Below are 24,529 nucleotides of genomic sequence, written 5' to 3'. Positions count from 1 at the left end.
ATCTAGAAATTGCTTGGATATCTTTCAAGAAAAAGAGAAATTGCTTGGATCATAAATTCATAACAAGCGTAGTAATACCATTGCCAGTTGCCACAGGAAAAAAAAGGATTTTGTCGGCTTGACTAGACGTATAGTACAACAATGAGCATGCGGAAGGGATGCAAGTACCTAATGGTATTTTCCGGTCAGATGATTAATAGCGACGGCATTGCCGCTCTAGTTTATTTTTCCTTCACAATTAATTATGTGAAATGCATTTTAATCCATTTGATCAAATTTTTTTATTGACTCAATGACCCAAAATATTTTCAAGTTGCATCCCTAATCAGAGCTGCGAAATTGACTCGTCATTATTCAGAATGACATTTTATTCAGAATGTGTTGCAATTTATGATGCTCTGTTAGGTACATAAGGCAGGCAGATCAAAGGCTATCAATTATTGGGGTCTAAACAACAGAAATTGTTTTCGATGTGGGTACAAAACTGATTCAAGCACCAGCTAAATGTGCCTACTACAATGTGTAGAGTTTTCGTCTTTTGTTTTGCGCTCAAGGCACATAAACAGTAGCTTACACATAATCAGTATGTTCTATTGCTGCTGCAGTTTAGGATACTCCTGATGATCCTCTTGACCGTCAATTGCAGGAACAGCTTGCTAGGTTGGTGAAATATACACAATGCAAACTGGTGGGTGCTCCATGCGCTAAGATCCGATACCAGCTACCCCCTTGGCTTTGGCTGCCGCCTGCTGTGCAGCTGCAGCGGCTGCAGCAGCAGCTGCTGCAGCTGATGCAGCTGGTGATGCTGGAGCGGTAGGGGTCTTCTGTGGTGCTTCAATGGCATGCTCCTGTTGCTGCTTGTTATTTACCTGCGCTAATATGTTCTTTATCTGGGCTCCTGTGAGAGTCTCATGCTCAAGAAGTGCGTTGGCTAGAGCATGGAGCTCCTTATTGTGTTTCGTGAGAATAGTCTTTGCATTATTGTATGCATTCTCCAAGAAATTCTTAACCTCCTGCTCAATTAAAAGTCTTGTTTCTGAACTCAAGCTCTTTCCATCATCTTCGTAGTTGTAAGAGACAAGGCCAACCTGCTTGCTCATGCCATATTTAGTAACCATTGCTCTTGCTGTCGCAGTTGCTTGCTGGAAATCAGATGACGCACCAGATGTCACTTCAGTATCCCCAAATATCAGCTCCTCCGCGACACGTCCACCCATGCAGACATCCAAATTTGCCAGCATCTGTTTCCTTGACACACTAGTCTCGTCTTTTTCAGGTAGCTGGGACACCATTCCTAGGGCCATCCCCCTGGGTACTATGGTAGCTTTGTGGACAGGGTGAGCACCTTCTGTGTGGATGGCAACAAGAGCATGCCCTCCCTCATGGTATGCCGTCAACTTTCTGCTTTCATCAGAAATAACCGCTGACTTTCGCTCACTACCCATCATGATTCGGTCCTTTGCATACTCAAGATCAGTCATTGTGACAGCCTTTGCACCATCCATGGCAGCCTTAAGAGCAGCAACATTTACCAAGTTAGCAAGGTCAGCACCAGAGAATCCCGGTGTTCCCCTGGCAATGATCATCAAGTCCACATCATCACTCTTCAAGACCTGCAACAAACGAACAAACGGGTAAGAGAATACTTTTTGATCTGGATGGCACATAAATAGGACTTCTCAAGAATCACCTTTGACATATGGGACTCCAGAATTTGCCGCCGACCCTCAACATCCGGATTGGGAACAACAATATGACGGTCAAAACGCCCAGGTCTGACTAGGGCTTTATCTAGTGACTCAGGGAAGTTGGTTGCAGCGATGACAATTATCCCCTCATTCTGCTTAAAGCCATCCAACTCAACAAGCAACTGGTTCAAGGTCATCTTCATATACTGTTGATCCTTTGGATTCCTGCTCCCACCAATTGCATCAATTTCATCAATGAATATTATACAAGGAGATCGCTTTTTTGCTGCAGCAAAAAGGTCGCGCACTCTTCGAGCTCCAACTCCCACAAACATCTCCTCAAACTCACTTCCACTGCATGAAAAGAAAGGTACACCAGCTTCACCAGCAATAGCCCTCGCTAGCATGGTTTTCCCTGTGCCAGGAGGGCCAACAAGCAAGACACCTTTTGGAAGTTTTCCCCCAAGACGTGTGAAGCGCTGAAAACGATTCAATTTTGTGACCACCGTATAAAAAACATGGAAAAAAGGACCTAACTTTACTGTTTTCATAGAAAAGATGAGCTTAACAACTTATACAAATATACAAAAATGTGGAGGTAACTCACAAACTATCAACATGGAAAAGGCATGAATTTACACATTTACAACATTACAAAAGCAGGGTAAAATATTGATAAACTAATCAATGAAAACTTCAAGTCTATTTATTGACAACCTATTTTACAAAGGCTAGGAAGAGCAATGTCAACAAAATGAAACGACGAGACCAAACAGCCCAAGGACTGATGTTTTAAAATTGTTGTGCCAGCAAAAGATATTGGTTGATGAATTTGTCCCAAGACAACTCAAGACTCAAAAAGAGGGAGCTGGATGTATTGCATGGTAGTTTCACATCATGGCATGGAGAATGCTGTTACATACCACTAAGGCAATGGAACCCTCCTCAATATTAATGGGTATATAACATCTAAACACCACCAAGTGGGGTAAAGAAATCTCCAAGTACCATTGTTTGACTTGAGGGAATTCTACATCCAAGCAGCTGGATACTATACCATTTTTTAATGACCAACGATTAAAAAACGTTTACCTTGGGATCTCGGAGGTAATGAACAATTTCCTCAAGTTCAGATTTTGCTTCATCAACACCCTTTACATCACTGAACTTCGTATTAGACTCCATGCTTGGTTGAACCTCTTCGTTCAGACCAAGACCTACATTAATTTCATAAATAGTTAATGGGATGAAGTTCAATTCAGAATAAATACACATGTTTCACAAAAGCAAACCTTTGCTGATTCCTCTATCCTCGATGAGAGCCCCGATGCCCGAAATAAGAAGGAAAGTTAGTGCAATGCTTCGGAAGGTGCGCCAAAGCTGATCTTTAAATTGACCTGTTTCTGCTGTAACCATATGAATAGGTGCATTTGCAGTGCCAAGAACTCCATCTTTTGTCGCTTGGCCAGCACCAACTAATGCTGGAATGCTACCAAAGCTTTCTTCCCCCCTTGTAGAAGCAGCAACACCTGTATAGATAATTCATAGATAATTAAATATAGTTTCAAGTTAAACAAAGGTCAGTCAGTATCAACTGAAGCTACAAAGGCTTCAATAGAGGAAGTCTACTTATAGACTCATTTCGACAAAACCAAGTTCAGCTAGGCGCTAGGCGGATTCTAGGCGGTGACCCACTGCCTAGCGCCTAGGCGGGATTAATCGCGCCTAGGCGGTCCTAGGCGTTTTTCTAGGTGTTTTATATATATACTAATATTGCATATATTATCTTCTAAAGATAAAAATAAATAGCTGAATAGTGAGCCTAAATAGATAGAAAGGCTGGCCTAGATAGATAGAAAGGCCCAAGAAGCAAGGGCCCAGCCCATCTCCCACTCAGACTCCAACCTTATCCATCCATCTCTGGTTCCAGCCGCAAGGGACTCACGCCCGTCCTCATCGTGCCGCATCCGCACTCACCCCGGAGCAGCAGCGCAAGGTAGAGAGAGCTGGACGGATACAAGGACGGGGTCATCGCAAAGAAAAAGTCCATTCCAAATCCCACCCCCAAAGACAAGCGGTAGCCGGCGGACGGCACTCACCTCCATCCCGGAGATGGGGGATCTCGCGGCGGCGGCGGCGGCGGCGTGGAATCCGAGGCGGGCGGGCGAGCAGCCGCACGAGCAGGGGAGGCTCCCTCTCCGGCGCAAGGGAGCAACCGCACAAGCAGGGGAGCAGCTGCAGGTTCCACTCCCTCTCCGGCGCTGCCTTCTCCCTTCTCCTCTGCGCACCCGTCGTCGCCCGCACTCGCTGCGGTCCGCGCGCGTCCGAAGCTCCTCCGCCGGACGCTCCACCCCTACTGCGCCACTCTGACTCCTTCAACACCACCTAGTCCGCCTAGATGCCCGCCTAGCCCCAAATCAACACGGTGCCCCTCCGATTAGCGCCTAATCGCCGCCTAGGCGTCGCCAAGCAGAACTTGACGACAAAAGATCGCAAAGTTTAGCCAATGGTATGTAAAAAGAGAGTAATATGACAAAGAATATTCGCTGAATCCTAATTCAGCCTTTGAAAATGAAATGTGTTTGACCACATATATATAACATATAATAAAACAATAAATGGCTCAAGCTTATCAGTTATCACAACTCTCATATTTCTCATTGAATAAAACTCAATGGCTAAGAATGCTTATAATACATATAGAAACTACATATTAAAGTAAACCAGAACTAAAACAGAACATAAAGCTTTCTTCGACAGAACACCTACAAGCTAAGTTTCGTGATTTATTCACAAGCATAGAAACAGAACACTAGCTTGTTAAAGAGCAGGGCACTGAATGTGCCTATAATATAACAATGCAACCATAAAAATATGTTTTTCAAGTGTTGGTATTTTATTCACCTTTTGAATTAGAAAATAAAAGCAGTACCAGCATTTCACACACATCGCATCAGAATGTAAGACATATCAATCATGAAACAAAGAAAATGTCCGTGAACTTCATTACCTCTCTGCAATGTTTTAAGCAAGGTGCTCTCATCCAACCTATCAACCCTAACTAGAGCTTTTACATACTCCGAAAGTGCTGCTGGATTGGAATGGAGTGAAGGTTGACTTTCAAATATTTGTATGACACGTTCTGGGTCACTTCTGTAAATTTCTTTAAGCAGAGAAGTTTCGCTTGGTGAGTCTAGGTCTCGCACACGGCGTGCAAGGCTACCAATATAGCTGGACTGATTCCTCTCTTGTAAGTTTCTAATTCTTGCACCTGTGACGGGCACCAAACAATAAAACAAATATCAAACAAGAAGCAGAAAGACATTTTAGTAATACACTAGAATGGAAACGATGACATGAATTAAAGAAAGTAGTATAGATCCAAGACAACCATTGCAGACAGTTTTAGTGATTACTTCATAAACAGGAAAAATGAAGGACGGAGATATGTTTACTATGTGGAAAAAGTTGGATGGCAAATAATATGGAAGCTCATATGTTTGAGCAAGGTGACTGTAGAAAGTTGTAAATGCCACACAACACGGTAACATACTAATAAAGTAATAGTGAAAGTGAAATGGATGGCAGTTGATATGCAAACTCAGTATACCTGCAGTGACTTCACTTCTAAGAGTGCCCAAAGGGGAGGAAGCAACTAGCTCATTGTAGATTACTTTTGTGGGTCGGTGCTTTGCGATCTGTAACAAGACAACACACACGCACAGATAAACCTGGGTTAATTAAAGCAACCAACATTAACACATTTACATACATCAACGAAAATAGAACACAACATTACAGTGAAGTTATTCTATTACAAGAAACAATCATTCCAGCACATCGCAATATTCAAAGAGACTAAGATGCCACAATTGTTTTTGTTTAGTTCTTACTATTCCACATCCTCAGAATTTGCTTTACGAAACACAAGTTAACAACTAACAACAATATTGGACTAGATCCGGCATCTCGTGTAAACTCAAATACAGGTTACCAAACCAATCTGATGACAGGTCATATAACAGAACCTCAAGTATTTATTTGTCCTAAAAAAGAAGGGATTCTTTCCAATTTCCATTAGAAGCTGAAAATAGCAGAATACAAAACTAAACTGGATCACTGTTTGTCCAAAAGCGTAGCCTTATCGCCTGCATGTTTCAACAGAAGAGGCATCCACACAGGCAGTTCCTAAGATAGCTACGTATAACAATCAGATAGACGCCCACGCTGTTCATATCCCAGAGACCCAGACGACGACGCCCCCAACCCCACCCACCTCAAGATCGAAGCTTTGAACCCAAACCCGCATCCCCCGTACAACAACAAAGCGCGGGAACGAAGAAAAAAGATCAGGATTGGCACCTGGGTGAGGACGCGCCGCCACGCCATGGGCCTGAATCCCTAGCCCTCGCGCCGCCCGGACCGACGAGATCCCGAAGAAGAGCCCACGCGGGCGGAGGTGGGAGGACGGCCGGACGATCCCGCGGGGAACGAGGGCTCCGGGCCGCGCGGAGGCGGAGGCAGGATTAGGCGGCGGCGGCGGTGGCGGCGCGGTTGAGGCGGGAGCGCGAGGTGTGGAGGGGAGGGAAGCGGCGGCGGCCCAGGTCACGCGCGAGCAGGGGAGGTTGGAAGGAGAGGAAGAGGACACGAGGCGAGGGAGAACTCCGATTTTTTCTTTTCTTTTCTTGCTTTCTACCCCTCGGAGGCGGAGGCTCTAGAATGAAATATTTAAATAACAAAGTGCTAGTATCTTGATATTTTTTGAGGTGGAATATTGTTTGAAGGTAGGAGTAAGTATTTTCTTCTGACCATGGGCGGGCTGGTGGGCCGGGCCACGTCCGTTGGGCCCAGCTGGTCAGCATTTGGAATTTTGAGTCCATCTCCTTAGCTCTTCTTTGTGTAGTGTGAAGTTTATATTTGCTCTTGCACGGATTTTGTTCGGCTGCAACCAGCCAACAGTGTTTGTCTCACACACCAAACCAATACTAACCAGTCAGCAGTAATTTTCTTTCATAATAAATCAGTATCAGTCACCAACCACCAGCCACAGCCACCTGAGCAGTATTGAGCAACGTATCTGCAGCTAGTAGGATGTGAAAATCTTGCTTAAAGTTGTGCTCAAAAGTTATATTAGCCATCATGCTCTGTTTTTCCTCTAATGCTGCACGAGGAGGAACCGATCATTTTCAGAGCTTGGCCGCACTTCGAAAGGAACGGGGTGATGAAAAACTGGAAGAAGGACGGTCTTCTATTCCCTTGACTACTTATTCTCTCTCACAGAATATTATTGAACCACTATCAAAAAAATATTATTGAAACAGCTGGCATTTTACCAACCGAACGGAGCGAGTAGCAGTGGAGTGGTGCCAACAGTATAGTGATGATCATTGAAACTAACTGCAACTCTGTGGTTGCCATGCGGCCATGCCCATACTGGGGAAGCGGGAGGGGCCCTCCTCTCGAGACTCGCTTCGGTGCGTCTTCGAAGAGGCAATTGCGGCCGGTGAATGACTTCCAGAGTTGATATAATGGTGCGGCTCATGAGTTGACAGTTGGCAAAGTGAACCACGCATTCTCCTATGTCGCGGACTCGCGGTTCCCAGCTTCGACATGTGCTGAGTTGGATTGCAGTGAACATTTTGAGTAATAAAACACTCTTTTTCACCTTGAAAAAAAATAGTTAGAAATTCCGAAGAGCGCATTAGAAAGAGTTTTGCAATGATATAAGACTAATCCCAGTGCAAAATTTCAAAATACACGGTTAACACATCATCAAAAGTTTTTCGAAACTATGGATGAAATGGGACCTCCCAATGCATAGTTTCACGATTTTATAGGCAAGTCATTGTATTCAATTACCATGAACATGATTGGGTGAAATCAGGTAAGACCCTGTTTAGTTTCCAAAAATTTCCTACAGTATCTGTCACATCGAATCTTCGGACACATATATGAAGCATTGAATGCAGTTGAAAAAATAACTAATTACACAGTCAAACTGATTAGTACGAGATGAATCTTTTAAGCCTAATTAGTTCATAATTGGATATTATTTGTCAAGTAACAACGAAATATGCTACAATACCAAAATCCAAACTTTTTCACCAACTAAACACACCCTAAGATGAAACTCTCTATCCCCGATGCTAGTTCATAAAGTTTCATAATCTTGGAAACTAGTATAATCTAAGTTTCATCTAAATGAAACCCATTTTTTCTCTCTCTTCATAAATTTCTTGCCATGTCATCATTTTTGTTTATGTGGCATCTCATTTAATGTGTATGAAACCTGTATGAACCTTGCACTGGGATTAGTTTAAGTAACCCATTGCAAAAAGGACGGACGGCTGAGTTGGTTTGCTCGGTTTCTGAATTCGATTTCTATGTGAAGCGAATTTCCGGCTGTTGGGTAAAAATTCCCCTCACTTTTCTCGCCTTGAGGCATGACCCTTTCAGATATGACCCTCTCAGGCATGGGTCAGGATTCAAGGGGTTTGTCTACTGAGTAGCAGGAAGGGTTCCTTTTAATAAAAAAATGGTGGGGTTCGTTTCAACACCGCCCTCTCCAAAGTATTTTATAAGTCACTCATTGTAATATCTAGGAGAAACAAAATCTTGTAATGATACGTCGCAATATCAATATTCACCGATCGCAACATTGAGAAAGAGTAAATTTCACCGGCGGTCTATAAACTTGTCTCGAGTTCTTATCCCGGTTCCGGTACTCTTAAAATGCACATAATAGTCCTTAAGCTTGTCCCACGCTTATTCTGGTCCTTAAACTTGTCCCGGATTCTCATCCCAGTCCTCGTACTCTCAAAATACACATAATGATCTGTAAACCTGTCCCATTTTCTTATCTCAATCCTTAAACTTATCCAACACTCTCATCAAGGTCCATATGCTTCCAAAATGCTTTATTTATTTAGAATTTTTTTTACAAATTGTTTCAAATTTGTTTGGATTTTCAAATCAAGTTTGATTCCCACTCAAAGTGGATCCAAAAGTTATGGATAAATTATGACAAATTGAATGTGAAATATCAAAATCTCTAGATAACCTATCTTTGAATAATTTTTATGATTTTCTCAGGATTGTTTAGAGTAGAGGATAAATGATTTCAGTATTATTTTAATTTATAAATAAAATCAACTATTAAATAAATATATTAAAATAACAACTCTAGAAATCATCAAATATTGTATCCCAGATGATTGCCTCATGAATTTTTTTATCAATTTTGAGTGAGATTAGAACTTAATTTGAAATTCTAAAAGTACGAAACAATTCGTAATTTTTTTTTCTATTTTGGAAGTATATGGACTTGTTTGAGAATATGGGACAAGTTTTCGGATATATGTGTATTTTGAGAGTATGAGAACCGAAATGATAATTCGAGATAAGTTTAAAGACCAGAGTAAGAGCGTGGGACAAGTTTAAGAACTATAAAAATGATTTTTACTCAAATGACTCTCTAAATGATAATTTAGAGAGTAGATTTTAGAAAGACTCTTGGAGATGCTCTAATGTAATATTAAATACATGTTCCGTTTGCTTCCATCTTATCGTGTATCAGCAAGGTCTTGCGAACTCGCCCATCTGCTTTATATGTTCATTACTTATTATGCTTTTTAAACGTGTCCAAGCTAAACACGATTACCTAAAATATAGTCAAATTCTACACAAATTTTTAAATAAGACAAATAATTAAATTTAGAATTAAAAAAGTCAAATGACCTATTATTTGGATGGGAGGTAGTAAATCTTATTGTGCTAGATAAAATAAACAGACATTTATACGCAATGCGCGGTTGATGCCGTGCGTGTCATTCAGAGCCCTCGAAAAGTAGAGCCAGACTGTAGTGGGCCGACTTTGGTTGTGTTTAGTTCGCGAAAAAGCTTGAGTTTTGGTACTTATTTGATAATTAATGTTTAATTATAGATTAATTAGACTTTAAAAGATTCATCTTGTATAAAATAATTATACTGTATGATTAATTATTTTTTTAATATATAATGTTGTACGAGTTTTTTTAAACTAAACATCGCCTTTGAGCTGGCGCCCGAGTCACGCTCTGAGACGCAGCTTCTCGGTGCGGCCGTCGGATTGGAGCACCCGCCACGCGTCCTCCATCTGGAGCGGGTTGCCCAGGCCACGCTCTGCACCCCTTCTCCACGCAAAATTTCCGCACACGCAGGCCGCCCGCCGCCGCAATCCCGCCCACCGCCAGTCCGCCGCCCGCCGTCGCGAACCCGCGGCCCGCCGCTCCCGACTGCACCGCACGATGAGGTCCCTGCGAGCGGCGCGGACTTTCCGCTCCCTCCTCTCCGCCCGCCCGCTCCACGGCGCGGCCTCCCCAGCGGCGGCTGCCGCCGCCTCCGCCGCCGCTGGCTCGAGGTGGTGCGCTCCGCTGGTGCCATCGCCCCGCTTGCCGCCTCCATCCCCGAGGGCGATGCCGGCCGGGGTCGCTGGCGCCGTGTCCTTCTCCCTCACCTTCGCTACTGTAGCGGCGGCGGAGGCGAAGGCGAAGGAGCGGCCGCCTACGGATCTGTTGCCGCGGAATGTGGTGCTGTACCAGTACCAGGCGTGCCCCTTCTGCAACAAGGTCAGAGGTGAGTCTTCCTTTCCTTTGCTCCAGTCTCGCGATTATGGTATCCCTCTTTCCGATCTGCGGTACGTTTGGAATTAAGTTTTCGCTGTAGAGATTTCTGGGGTTCTGGGGATACGAGATTTTTGTGTTCTACAAATTACTACCGGTACTAGTACATCATTGTAATTGCTACGGAAGTCCGATGAGGGACATCCTCTTGATGTAGTGCTAAATTTATTCATTGTAATTACTACTGGTACTCGGAGATGCATAAATGGACAAAATAGATGAACTTAATTCAACAAGGGATCATTCATTGCAAAACAGTGCATCACCACTGAGAGGAGTATTAGTTTGCTGAAGATTTTTGTATCAGTGTTGTTTTTTCCACTGCATAGAACAGGAGGGCAATATAAATTGTCTGCTTGAAAACAACATCTTGTTCTATTCTTGAATATTGGTGCTCCCACTGCCATGATACTAACCTTTTCTCCATTGCCTTTATATCAGCCTTTTTAGACTATCATGATATACCATACAAGGTTGTGGAAGTTAATCCATTGAGCAAAAAGGAAATCAAGTGGTCTGATTACAAGAAAGTCCCAATATTGACGGTAGATGGTGAACAGCTTGTTGATTCATCAGGTTACACTCTTTTGTCCTTTTTACATCACCGTAGTTGCAAATCCCATGTTCTTTTTTCCATATGGGCTAAACAATGAATTCCTTTTGCATTTTTGTTATCTGTTTTTGGCAGATATAATCAATATACTACAGCACAGGATCAGACCTGATGATGAACTCACAAATGAAGAAGAAGCAAAGTGGCGAAGGTATCTTATCATTACTTTCATTAATTGCCTGTGCAGTTAGTGGTGCTTGATATGATTTCATCATGTTGGTTCTCTCATTATTTAGCTATTGTGTTAATGTGTTATAGTGTTCTTTTTTTTAATTTATATATATGTGTTACTAGGTTATGACTTGCCATTGCAAAATTTCTAGCGAGCCCATGGTGTGGAAATGGGAAGGAATATAGTATTTTAAAGTTAAACAAAACAAACATCAAATTAAATTTGCGTTGGTAAATTTCGGGTTTTGCTAGTTCCTTGAAATGTTTGTGAATAACCTTTTTCTTAACTCCTTACTTCCACACATGTTTGAAGAAACTTGTGCCAACCCAGCTTCCCGTTGCCCGGTACTGACCTTATCATTGTACCATTCACTACCACTATGGCCCATTGGGGCGAACTGGTATTATATTGGAATCAGTTTTTTAAATCATGCTTTCTTCACCACTCTGCATGATTATGCCTAAAACCAGTGCTTAAAAAGAACAGTGCCATACACAAGGTGGTACAACACTTTACTTAGTGATAGGCATTGTTTTTTCGGGTTTTTTGGATTCCTGCCATTACAATTCTTCAACTTTGGAGAAATGCCATTACAATTCAGCTATTTTGAAACTTGCCATTACAATTCTTCATACATCCGAACCTTGCCATTTTATACGTCTTCTACGTGCTTGGGCCCGCTGTCAGGCAGTATATGTGTACGTATATTCTGTAGGGACGAAAACACTACTGCTGCTTCACTCCCTCCACTCAATGACGTGCGGGCCCCACTGGTCAGGTTCTTCTTCAACCAGAGCTCCCCTGCTCGAGCGGAGCGGCAAGGACAGGGGCGAGGGCCGGCGAGCTCGGCAGCAGAGCGCGACGGGAGAGAGAGGAGGCGTGGCCGGGGAGGAAGAGGATGGCCGGCGCGAGGGCGAGGCGGGGCACGACCGGCGCGAGGTAGGGGATGCCGGCGTGGGGGAGGAGCAGCAGCTCTGAAGCGAGGCAGGGCGGAGGTGCGGCGGCCCGGAGCCCCGGAGTAGGGGCGGAGCCGCGGCGCAGCTGGACGAGGAGGCCCGTGCGGCATCCGGCCGCGCCCGGCGGAGCGGGGGGGGGCGCGGCGGCCCGGGAGCGAGCAGGGGAGGGACGCTAGCGGCCGGCGAGCGGTGGCGTGAACGACGGCCTGCACAACGCGGCGGTGGGAGCGGCAGCCGGGCGGCGAGCAGGGGACGGCTCGAGATCCCTCCTCCCTCGCCGGCGCATGCGGCGGTGGCAGCTCCGGCGCGGGGCCATGGCGGCGGGAGCAGGGTGGGTCGGTGAGGAGCCAGCGGCGGTGCAACCTCCTCCTCCCTCGCCGCGAAGCTTGTGCGGCGGCCCTCCTCTGGCTCCTTGCGGCGGCGCGAGGTCGTGCTCCCAGCGCTGGAGCCCGCCGCTGACCACCAGGACGGAGGTTGAAGAAGAACCTTACGAGTGGGGCCCGCACGTCATTGAGTGGAGGGAGTGAAGCAGCAGTAGTGTTTACGAAATATACGTACACATATACGGCCTGACAGCGGGCCCAAGCACGTAGAAGACGTATAAAATGGCAAGGTTCGGATGTATGAAGAATTGTAATGGCAAATTTCAAAATAGCTGAATTGTAATGGCATTTCTCCAAAGTTGAAGAATTGTAATGGTAGGAATAAAAAAAACCCTTGTTTTTCTAGGTGGTTTTGTGTATTTGCTTTATGTTTATTGTGTTGATATGCCAAAAGCACAGTTGACTAGGCGCTGAGGAGCCTGACCACCTACCTATAGCGTTGCAATTTTCCAAACATTGCTAGGATCGCTTGCTTGTCCAAATTTCTTTTTTGCTCTAATGTTTGTTCCTTGATCTAGGTGGGTTGATGAGCACCTTGTGCACATGTTGTCTCCTAACATATATCGGACAACTTCAGAAGCTCTAGAATCTTTTGACTACATTGCCCAACATGGTAACCTTATCATGTCTCACTGTGTTCTGTGTATCCTTCTATGCTTCCTTTCTTTTCATACGTTGAACTTTAGAGGTGCACTTTCAGTGTCTTTTCGTCTTCCACAATAGTGAATTTGGCGAGGTGAGCACTATCATGAATACCCGTGCAAATTTAAGCTCCTGCTTCTAATTACTGAAGATCACATAAAGCACACAATTGTAAATAGTTACATAGATTCGTGGACTAATAGGTGGTATTTGGGTGATATCAGCATACGATCAAGTCAATACGAAGTTGTGAAATTCTGAGTTCCATAATGAACAGTGATGAGAAACATATCTGGATCAAATCGGATTATAATTTTGCTTGCTCTTTATTGAGGGGTTACGGACAGATCTGGATAATTTTTCATTGTTGCCACTTTCAAATCTCGTTCCATTCATTTTGTTCCAATTACCATCATTCCACAGTAATGGCTGCTACTATTCAAGATCTTATCACTCCATTGATTTCCAGTTTTTGTGATGACAGCCCAACACTATCTTCAGTGGAGTTCTGTGCCATCACCTTTTTTCCCCCTAGTGAGAAGTAAAAGAATATTTGAAAATTATATGCGCTAGTGAGTTAAAGATTCAGGGTAGGTCCCCAGAAAAGGCTATTACATCCTTTTCAGAAAGTAGAGTCCTCTGCTGGGTTGTTCCGTACTGGGTGCAAGGGAACATGAAATGTATTACAGAATATTCAGAACTTGTGTCTCATTGTTCACTTTGACCTCAATACAATTGTGAAGCCTTCTTCTGTATCTTGGCAAATATGAAGGACAAGCACACCATTACCTTTAGTCTCTTAGTTATTGCGACTTGTATACTCAGATAGCGTTAACCATGGCAGCATCATGTCTAATGTCAGAAGAATAATTCTCTTTGGTGGTTGCATCTAACAGCCAGTGACTCTTCATAACTTGCAGAGATATTGCACCTAAAACTTCATCTCAATTTATTTTACAGCTGCACATACATAATGTTTTTGCCTTCTTTGTTTGGTGATTTTATATTAGCTCAGAAATACCATCACATACATTGAATTGCTTGGGTATTTTTCCTTTTTGCTCCATACACAATATCTGGCACAAACATTTTGATCTTGTGAAACTGGCAAACAAACAGCATATGAGTCAAGTCCTGATCATTGATGAACCTTGACTTGATTACTTTTTGTGCCTAATGCATTTTGCAAATAAACACATTTTCTAATACACACAGTCAATGCTGGGTCGTTTCCTATGTCTGTCTAGAAAAAATTGTGCAATTTCGTTCTCTGATTTCTCTCCCGATGTGTTTAGCTATTGAGAAAAAACTATTAGAAAATTGTACTGTACCAACTGATGTGATGACTACTCAAATTTACTTTGCGTGAGAGGCATGATTTTGTTACTTGTTTCACAAACAATATGTTCTTATCCTCCAAACCTTTGTGATGCAGGTAATTTCAGTTTTACAGAGAGGTTTGCTGTGAAGTATGCTGGTGCTGCGGCCATGTACATGGTATCGAAGAAGCTAAAGAAGAAATACAATATCACTGACGAGCGTGCTTCATTGTATGATGCTGCCAACACATGGGTCGAAGCCCTGAATGGAAGAGATTTCCTAGGTATCCTATTTATTCATTTGCAAAGTAAAAAAATGCATAGAAAGAGGGAAATAGTAGAGATAAGTTGATTTTCTTGAACCAGTAGTAACTGTGTGGTTGTTTTGTCTTGGTACATATTTCAACAGGTGGTTCCAAGCCTAACTTGGCAGACCTTGCCGTCTTCGGTGTTCTGAGACCTATTCGGTACTTGAGAGCTGGAAAAGATATGGTTGAGAATACTCAAATCGGTGAGTGGTACCAGCGAATGGAAGATGCAGTTGGAGAACCATCAAGAATTCAGGAGTAGAAGGAAACTATACTTTTGACATCGGAATATGTCCTAGACATCAAACTATTCAAAATTTTGCCAAAATCTAGTGTATGAAATAATTCTTTGCCATACACAATGCACGGAGGAACTGTGTTTTGACCTGGAAACATCTTTGTGGTTGTTTGTACTCTGACAATGGGGTGCAACTTTGAATACCACGGCGGAACCGAGTGTTTTGACTTGGAAACATGGTTGTGGTTGTTTCTGGTGATGTGGTCTGACGATATTCTCCAACTTTGAAGGATTAAAAATGTCGGATGATGTCTACTGTACCTACAGTACTTGAGTCTGGAGTAGCGATGACGAGGTGATGGCCAGGTGGTCAGGATCATGCCAATCGCTCTTCTCCGTTAGTTTATTTTAGCATTATCTTAAGCTAAACTTCTGTAACTTGGATCGAGCGTATAGAAAACTACAATTAACATTTGGAACATAAATTAGTTTTCTTGGTCACTATATTGGTTTGCACCGAATATTTCCCTCGGGATCATGCCACTCCCTGTCCTCCGTTAAACTTCTGTAACTTGGATCGAGCGAATAGAAAACTACAATTAACATTTGTAACATTAAATTAGTTTTCTTGGGGGTCAGTGATGAACAGATACGAAAAGACATGAAGGGCCAACAGATTAAGAACACAAACAGTTTTCTTGTACACGAAAAGGAGTTATTATTGGTCACTATATGGTCAGGGAATACTACACGAGCAGTAGCACAAGGAAACTAGAGAAAGTAATTAAACCTATACGGCAGGGATTAAGGAACAAAGAATGATGTGCTGATCTAGACATGTAAATTGACGGACGTGGATGCAATGAACAGTGCTGACCGGGCACGGTGGGTCCAGCGGACATATGCATGGTGATTGGTGATGATCTGCATTGTCACTTTCAGGGATCATGATAATGGGAGTCTGAATTCATTTGTCCTCGACAACCTTGAATTCTACCACTAGATGTCCACATATCACAGGTGTTGCCCAAACAGATGAGAGACTCGAGGAGTTTCTGTAAGAACTTAGTGCTCATATGTATTTTCATTTTATTCCAAGAATGACTTCAAGCTTCAAAAGAGATACATTCACATGCTTCAGAATGCCAATTTTGACCCAGTAAAAGCAAGCAAGTGGAGGGCGCTATGCCCTTCATAGTACCAACTCTCATATCTTCCAAGCAAGTATTGCATCAGTCTGTTAAAATCATATATCTTTCAGCACAGCTACATGATACTGAAAGCTGAGCCAGAATACAACATGGTCGGTGAAACTACAGTTTATGCTGAATGAAGAGCACAAGAGCATAGTAAAGAAAAACATGGTCCGATTAGGGGTGGTAAAGGGCCCAACATTTTGAACTAGAAAATCTAAGGATCGGGCCCTAAAAGGGTCGGGCTCTAAACATATGTATTTTTGAACTAAAAATTTTAAAGGCTTTATTGGGCTGTGAAGAGGCCATTAGGGCCATGACCCATTACCACCCCTAGGTCCGATTCAACACAATTGCCATTATCAAGATGGCCGCATCCACAGTTGAACAATTATGCAGCCTTGAAGAGAAATTCCAAGACCTGCTGTGGCCAGTTCATTCATATCGATTGAGAATGACAGTGTATCAAGTGAATTCGAAGTGTTCATTTGTACCGATGGGCTTGGGTTCAGAAATTGAATAAGAGATGGCACCTCTCCACAGCCAAAGCAAGATCCATACACCGAATTAAACAGCACAGTAGAATAGGACCAAACAAAGATTCAATCAGCCGTTCTTCATCTCACGAGGTGCCAGGTTAGAGTTTTTTCCTCTCCGGGTCCGGGATCAGTATTGGGTGGGGTGGATGCACAAACGGAATCGTGCATGCCCATCCGAAAGCATCGGCGAGGGCTGTATCGCCGGAATCTGCACCGGGCACGGCGGATGCACATACGGGAACAAGTAAGCTGGAGCCGCGAAGCAATCGTGGGCGCACAGCGGGTCCATGGTGCCGCGCTCGATGGAGTAGGCGGTCACCCCCGCAGGCAAGGCCAGGAAGACGACGTCGGCGTCGGTCGGGTGGAAGCCCACCGGCATGACGCGGCGCTGAAGCCAGGTCGCGTCCGCGTCCAGCCCCAGCAGCTCCCTGATGCCGACCCGGCGCACCAGCGTCCACGCGCGGCCCTCCGCCGTGGGCGAGTCCCACACCTCGAGCTCCGACGGGTCGGCGCGCGTGTACCGGTGCCCCCCGCCGCCGCCGTGGCGCTCCCCTATGCAGCGCTTCGACCTGCGGACGCAGCCGCTCCCCAGCAGGTGGATGGTCCGGAGGGAGTCGCTGGCGCTGTCGTACGCTATGGCGGTCTTGCCGTCGCGCTGCCATGTCACACTCGAGATATATACTCCCTCCGTACCCATAAACTTGATGTTTTGGACAACAACACGGTCTTCAAAACACAGTTTTGACCATTTCTTATTAAAAAATATTTATAAAAAAGAGGTATATGTATACTTTTATGAAAATATTTTTCAAAACAAATCTATTCATATAATTTTCACATTTGCAAACTCAACAACTTAAAAGTTATTGATGATTTATATTTCCAATGTTTGACCCAAATCTTATCCAAAACGTCAAGTTTTATAGGTACGGAGGGAGCATCTCTCATTGATATAGGATAATTCACGAGGACATATGATTGCGATACGTAGATGAGGAATTCGCCGGAGTCCTCGAGCAGGTGCTCGCCGCCAATATCGTCCGGCAACTTCCTAATCGAGTATCTCTTCTCCTCACGTCTCTTCTTTTATCCCGTTACAAGCACTCTCGTGCTGCCCATTATGAAACGACCGGGTTTTCAAAAGGAGAACCCGAATCCCTGTATCGTTTTGATAATTACTAAATCAGTAGCTATCACATATAGAATCATTTCAGACAGTAATTTAGTTCATACTCACTTAAAAAGATTCAAATATGAGTTTAATTATTACAAAATTCAAAGGATTTATAGTACAAATATTTTATTACAAGCTCATTGGGCTAAATCTAAACTGTAACAAACAGAAAACGGTAGCGGTAGCTGGTTGTAACAAACAGAAAACGGTAGCGGTAGCTGTTCTTCAGGCCATCCTTCAACTCGAACTTCATCTCCACAGGCAGCACTTGAGCGTAGCATGAGCTTCTAAGCTTCAGTCGTACCATCCATTGTTGTTGGCGTCGAACTCCTAATCGGATCCTGCATCTTGCTAAACTATCTCCAAGGACGGGATAGGTTCACGTCAGTCGTCACCATCCGCATGCAAGCTTTAAGTGGATGCAAATGTATAAAGAGTACCCAAGGATAGGCTGAGGTTTCCTTTGCAAGCATATACATATACATATACATAAGTCATCTGTCACTCTCCGACACGGGCCATACTGGCACCGGTCAATCCCAGGTCGGTGCAGGAACTCCCTCTCCCTGCACCTCATCTGACTTCACAGAGGGAAGTGGACTAGAGGGAGGTAGAAATCAGGGTTTACTACTCTAGATGAGGTAAAAGAAGCATAGAAAATATACATGACCGAGTACGCGACTATACGTATAGTTTTCACCCTGCAGGGGTTGTACACATGTACCCACTCGCCCTGAATCCAGTTGGCAAGCTACTCCGACTGTCTCCGAGGCACCGGTCTACTGAAGCACTCCGAAGAGTGAGACTAACCGCTACGGCACCATCCTGTCCCCCCAGGTTTGGATGCAACCCCCCGCAAGAGGTCGCCCTGGAGTTGTGTGGCTCACCCCTACCATTCGGAGTTGTATAAGGCCCATGGTCCTCCCACATCGGGCCTCTCCCGCACAACCCTACTTCTAACAGGTCTGGTGACGTGCATAACTAGCTCGGACCGGGTCCACCATCATAGTGGATAAGTGGCGTGCACGAAAAGTCCTACCAATCTTAGATACCGCATATGTCCATAAGAGCCGGGGCAAGCTCTGCTCACGCAGTTCTCCGCAGTGGTCCGCCAAAGGCACCCATAACAGGTCGCGCCTCTCCTTGGGCACCCATAATAGGTAAGCCCCTCCTTCTCTTCCCGCACCCGCCACAAGTGCTCCCCAGAATGTGCCCAATACACATTCCCAGCCAGTTGCTTGCCCCCGCTAAAAACCCTATCTCTGGCTCCTCACAAAGTGGGTCTCATGCATGCCAAGACTATCATATTATGGAATCCCATACACATTCTCTCTCATAGAAGCCAAAGCATACGAGAATCAATCAAGGTATCATAAGGATACAAGGAATATAGTAAATAAGTAGGCCATGTAGGCTTATCTCACACACACACAAGTAATGCGATAGCAATTCTAGCAAGCAATGTCTAATAGGAATTCAAGTCATAGATGGACATGAACCTAGGGTCTTTTTGTAGAACTCTTGAGTCTCCTGGAAGTCCTGGTCGTCGGTCTTCTCTTTAGCAGCAGGACCTATTCGTAATTACAAATTACTATAGGGGCCAAAGTGCAAGAATGCACAAAACTACTCAAATAAGATCCAACTCACAACAAAACCTACTCTAATGCGTAGATCTTGTTTTTAGAAGAATTATGAAACTGGTTTCATAATTTTCAGAGCTTCGATTGATTTATTATGAATTTTTGAAGCTTAAAACAATTTTTGGAATTAATAAATGATTTTCGGAAAAAAAAAACACACAGTTAGCCACGTGGCAGCCTCTGGGCGTGCGCGTGCCAAGTATCATGCTGACGTCAGCATGACATCAGCACGGGGTCAGGTTATGCTGACGTCATCATGACGTCAGTGTTGACTTGGTCAATGTTGACCAAGTCAACAGGTCAATAGGTCCACGTTCCAGTGGGGTCAGCTGGGCCCACGTGTCAGCGGCGCTGTTCCACTGACGGGCGGGGTCCACACGTCAGGTTTCTCAAGAAAAAGAAAAATGCTAAAAAGGTTAAACGGGCTGGAAGCTTAACAGGCCGGCTCGGCTTGGCAGGTCGGCTTGGCTTTACGTGTGTGTCTCGACCCGCGAAGGTGCAGGCCGACTCGGATCGGCTTGGCCCGCGGTTCAGTGGGCCTACCAAGTGACGGCAGCCCGTTTTCTTCCCTCTCTGCTTCTTTATTTCTTCTCCTTCTTTCCTTCTTCTCACTGACAGCTCTGGTCCACCGGTCGTCGGCTCCTCTGACGGTGCAGGCCCTCTTGTCAGCGTCTCCCTTCTCTTCTCTTCTTTCTTGCTTCCTCTTGCCGGCAGGCTGTTTCGACGGGCCAAGGCAAGGGCAACGGCGGCGCTCGGTGCGGTTAGGGCGAGGCCAGGCGGCAAGGACGGCGGCGACACGACTGGTGGTGCTACGGCAGCTGTGAGGCGCGCACGGCAAGGCAAGGCGGAGGTGCGAGCACGGGTGCGCACGTGGGGCTCTGGTTTACCAGTCTCATGGCGCGGTCATGGCAAGGCGATGGTGAGGCGAAGGGTGGCTGGGCAGCATGGTGCGCGGATAGGCGCACGCGTGTGGTGGCCAAAGAGCTCGACTCGGTCTGGTGCCAGGGCAAGGGCGAGGCGAGGTCGGGTTAGGGTGGAGCGATGGCTCGAGGTAGCGTTTGCGCTCGGCGCGGTCCGCGACGCGTGCGTGCATGGGAGGCTGCTGCACGGCTTGCCAGCATGATCAAGATCGAAGCTGAAGGCAGAGCGGCTGCAAGGCGAGCAGCAAGAATACGTAGGGAATGGCCAAGGGCCGATGAGCGTGCGCGTGGGTGCTCCGTGCACGTGCAAGGTCATGAGGGCGGTTGTTGACGGTCACTAACGACCAATTTTGACCGTCAACACCTGCACAAAAAGGAACCAAAATGTGGAATAAATGCTAGGATAGATTTATTTACTAACGAATTCCACAGATGATGTTCTGGAATGTGTGCAGGTGATTTCTAGCTGATTTTGCAGCATAATGGTGTGGTTTGATCCAAGACACGACGTCCCAGCGAATCAGGACGCGACACATGTCAGAATATGGAGTAGAGGGCCCACCAGAGCAAGAAACCAACATTACAAAAGCCAATACCCGTGCCAATGACAAGTGGGCCCAGGAAGGAACCCATGGACCAAAAGGGAAGATCGGTGGGCCCACTGGGAGGCCGGCTGACCTGCTGGTCAGCCAACCTGCCCGTGGGCCCCGCCGACTTAAGCTGGACACGTGGAGGAAGCTTATTGGATGAGTATGTCGGTTTGCCAAAGATCAGCTGTAGATGATGCCTCCCTTGGCCGTGGCTCCCTCCTATAAATATAGAGGGGGGGGGGGGGAGGGTGTGAAGAAATGAGACACACACCACACCCAACACAACTCACCTTCTCCCTTGGAGTTTGAGGCCTTCATCCTAGATGCTTAGGCAGACTAGGAGATGTTGAAGAAGAGGAGGAGAGTGAGGAGGAGTCGGGAAAGTGCCGGGTCTGTCGGCACTCTTCTCCGCTTGTACCTCGACGGATGCTTATTTGGTTGTAAGTGTTCGAGACTTTTTTTGCATATTTAGAATTAGAGTTTAGATCGCAAGTTATCATCTCTGTCTTATATTAGTTGATGTGTATGCTTAGCGAGTAGCATTTGATCTTAGCTTAAGACCCCGGATAGAAAAGGGTAGTCTTGGCCAGGGCTAAGGTTAGTAGGGATAGGCGTAGATGTGGTGTCTAGGCTGGACTATACCACTCAGTTGTCCAATAGTCCCACGATTTGTAGAGGTACCGGCAGGTGGTGACAGCCCTGTTCGAAGCCTAGTAATTCTCCACATTCGGATATTGGATAAAGCACTATTACTGGAGCTATCAGCTTGTATAAGACGATCGAAAACGGTAGCTCGAAGTATAACGACGACGTGATCTCTTCTTCTAGGCATAGATTCTAGATATAGAAACTTCTCTCTTCTATCTTCTCCACACCGGTGTGTGTGTCCTTGGATTAGGCTGAACCTATAGATAGCGTACTCACATTCCTCAGTGGATACGATACCCTGGAATACTCTTGGGTGAAAGCTACAGCGGTATCCGTGCGCTTGCGGATTTATTCATGACGTTGCAAAGTACCAACAGCGGTGGTGGTCGGTGTGCTCGCGGTGAGCTCGTGTGGCAGGGCAGGACAGAGGTGAAGGGCTTAGGCCAAACCGCGACATCACGGTGGTTAGCGTGGTCACCGCGCCGCGGTGTCGCCACGACGTGATGACGGCACGACGCGCAAGGGCCGGGTGAGGCTCGACGGCAGGGCGAGGGTGCGGTCCGGCGGAGCAGGACGACGAACGGCGGCGATACTCATGCTCGATGCCTAGGGAAGGCAAAGGCCTAGCCATGGGCACGGGTGCTAGGGTGCGCTAGCGCACGGACACCTGGTGCCCCAGGGCCGCGGCGTGGCCGTGCACGGCACGACGGTGCTTGGAGGTGGAAGCGTTCAACGGGTTCAGGCATGCGCACGCGTGCGTCTGGGAGGCCAGAGCGCGGCACGGCAGCGCGGAAGGGCGACTGCGGAGCAGAGCATGATCGACGTCAAGGAAAAATGCATGGCTTGGCCGGGGTCTGGACGCGTGCGTGCGAGCCCCTAGGAAGCCAGGGCACAGCATGACCGGTGGTTGCGGAGCTCGCCGTGGCATGCCAAAGGTGGCACCCCAGGCTTGCTTAGGATTGGGTAGCGCGTGCATGCGCAGGCACCTGGTTTCCAGGGCCGCGACATGGCCCTGACGAGCGAGCTCGGTACGGCGGCACAGGGACAATGCGACAGCGGGTTGCGGGTGGACAGCGGCGACGTGGGCGACGTGCTCCTGCAACAAACAAGGGACGGAGGCCCTAGGGTCCACTACAGCGGTCTCCTCGGTGGCCATGGCACACCGGCAGCAGGCAAGGAGGAGGAGGGGGTAGAGCGAGACAGGGCCTACCCGGTCGGATTGGGGACGAAAGGGGCCGCGCCGTGACGAGCTGAGGCAGAGGAGGTGCGGTGCAGTGCTGTGCCGTGCTGCAATGCCTATGTAGTCGCTTGGGGCACCGGCGTGACGAAGCTCCGGCAGGCTGCGGCGTCCTTCTCCTCCTTCCTCTTCTTGCTCCCTTCTTCCTCCTCCCCTCTTGGCCCCTTTCCCTTTGCTCTATTCTGGCGGCGGCAAGGGGGAAAATTCCCACGGGGTTAGGGTTTGGGATGCGGCCGAGCGGGGCTTTATAGGAGGCTCGGGCTTCGGCTTGGGCCTCACGGTGGCACAGACGCCGAGGATTGCCCCGCGAGTGGCAGTTCGCGGACGGGGCTACGTGGTGCGCATCAGGGGCGGCTCCTCCTGGCGTTCAGAGTCGCGGGCGTGGCTGGCGTGGCCGACAGGGAGGTCAGCGAGGCAGGCGCTGCCGGTGCGAGACGCGGGCGGTTAGCTCCCTCTATCGTGAAGCATAAAAAAGGCGAGGTCGAGCGGCAGGAGGCGTCGTCCGCGCTGTGGAGAAGAACAGAAGAGGGGGAAAGCTGCTGGTGGGGTCCGCCTGGCAGTGTCATAGGGAGAGGTGAGGGGGGGTGCGGCGTTGGGCTGCAGCGCGCTGGGTTGGGCCGCGAGGCGAGGAAACTAGGCCAGTGGAAGGGAGAGCGGGTTGGGCTGGTCGGGGCGCAAGGCTAGAGCGGAGCTGGGTTGGGCCGACGGGGTTAGGAGGCTAGGCTAAAAAGGGGTCGTAGGTGGGTTGGGTTGGTTTTAGGCTAGATGGGCTTTGTTAGCAGGTCTAGGTCTAGGTTAGAGTTAGAGGGTTAGATATTAGCATTTGATTTCAAAGTTTGAATGACTCAATTCAAACTTTGAAATCCATACAATTTCAAACAAGAGAAAAACAAATCCAACTTGATTTCAAATAAACATGGTAGATCCAATAACTCCAATAAACTCCAAATGATTCACACTAACATTATTGTCCTTAAGTTTAATTTGGTTTTAATTTACTAGGAATTTGGGATAGAAAGGAAGACATTCTTAAATTATTTTAGCTATTAACATTTCCGCACAAAAAGTTTTTGAAAACTCATATTTTTGTAATATATAACATTCCGTAAAAATTACGGGATGTTACACGTTACATGGGTTGTGAAACGACTCAGACGGCCCACTCGAAACCATGTACTCTTGGGTTGTTCTTCCGCTTCCTCCTTGGGCGGCCTATCTTGATGGAAGGAGTAGACACCATGACATTCCCCTCTTCTTGAACAACATCATGTCCCGGAGCCGTTGCCGAGTTCAGCAGTGGTCTGATGACGTCCTCATCTTCCCATGTAGCCGATTCCACCGGTAGATTGCTCCACTTGATCAATAGTTGAGAGACCACATGATTTTTTAGTCTTCAAACGGTGATCCAACACCAACTCAGGAACCTGCACAGCTTCAAGGTCTGATGGTAAAGGAATAACAGGACTAGTTAGATTACCTATACTCTCTTGAGAAGTGAAATGTGAAACACCAGGTGAATAGTACTGTGAGCAGGCAGCTTCAATTTGTATGCCACAGTTCCAATCTTGCTGTCCACCTCATAGGGTCCAAAATACTTGAAGGAAAGTTT

At 46.3% G+C, this 24,529-nt stretch overlaps 2 protein-coding genes across 2 annotated transcripts; one reads left to right on the top strand and one right to left on the bottom strand.

Annotated features, from left to right (window-relative positions):
* Window positions 1-350: 350 nt before the first annotated feature.
* LOC120707172 (ATP-dependent zinc metalloprotease FTSH 5, mitochondrial) lies at window positions 351-6,380 on the bottom strand. Its single transcript, XM_039991994.1, has 7 exons — window positions 6,051-6,380; window positions 5,299-5,386; window positions 4,699-4,959; window positions 2,981-3,217; window positions 2,781-2,905; window positions 1,691-2,167; window positions 351-1,613 (listed from the first exon to the last, which is right to left on the bottom strand). Exons 1-7 carry the CDS (start codon window positions 6,075-6,077, stop codon window positions 705-707), a joined length of 2,124 nt encoding a protein of 707 aa, XP_039847928.1. The 5' UTR covers window positions 6,078-6,380; the 3' UTR covers window positions 351-704.
* Window positions 6,381-9,879: 3,499 nt separating this feature from the next.
* Window positions 9,880-15,232, top strand: LOC120707171 (prostaglandin E synthase 2-like). The gene is made up of 6 exons (XM_039991992.1): window positions 9,880-10,301; window positions 10,790-10,924; window positions 11,037-11,112; window positions 12,991-13,085; window positions 14,550-14,717; window positions 14,843-15,232. The coding sequence occupies exons 1-6, from the start codon at window positions 9,974-9,976 to the stop codon at window positions 15,001-15,003; spliced, it is 963 nt and encodes a 320-aa protein (XP_039847926.1). The 5' UTR covers window positions 9,880-9,973; the 3' UTR covers window positions 15,004-15,232.
* The last annotated feature ends 9,297 nt before the right edge of the window (window positions 15,233-24,529 follow it).

This window comes from Panicum virgatum, chromosome 5K, assembly GCF_016808335.1.
Source record: "Panicum virgatum strain AP13 chromosome 5K, P.virgatum_v5, whole genome shotgun sequence".
In the NCBI taxonomy this organism is placed as follows: domain Eukaryota; kingdom Viridiplantae; phylum Streptophyta; class Magnoliopsida; order Poales; family Poaceae; genus Panicum; species Panicum virgatum.
Note: the sequence above shows the minus strand (reverse complement) of the source record. Positions and strands in the feature narration are given on the sequence as shown.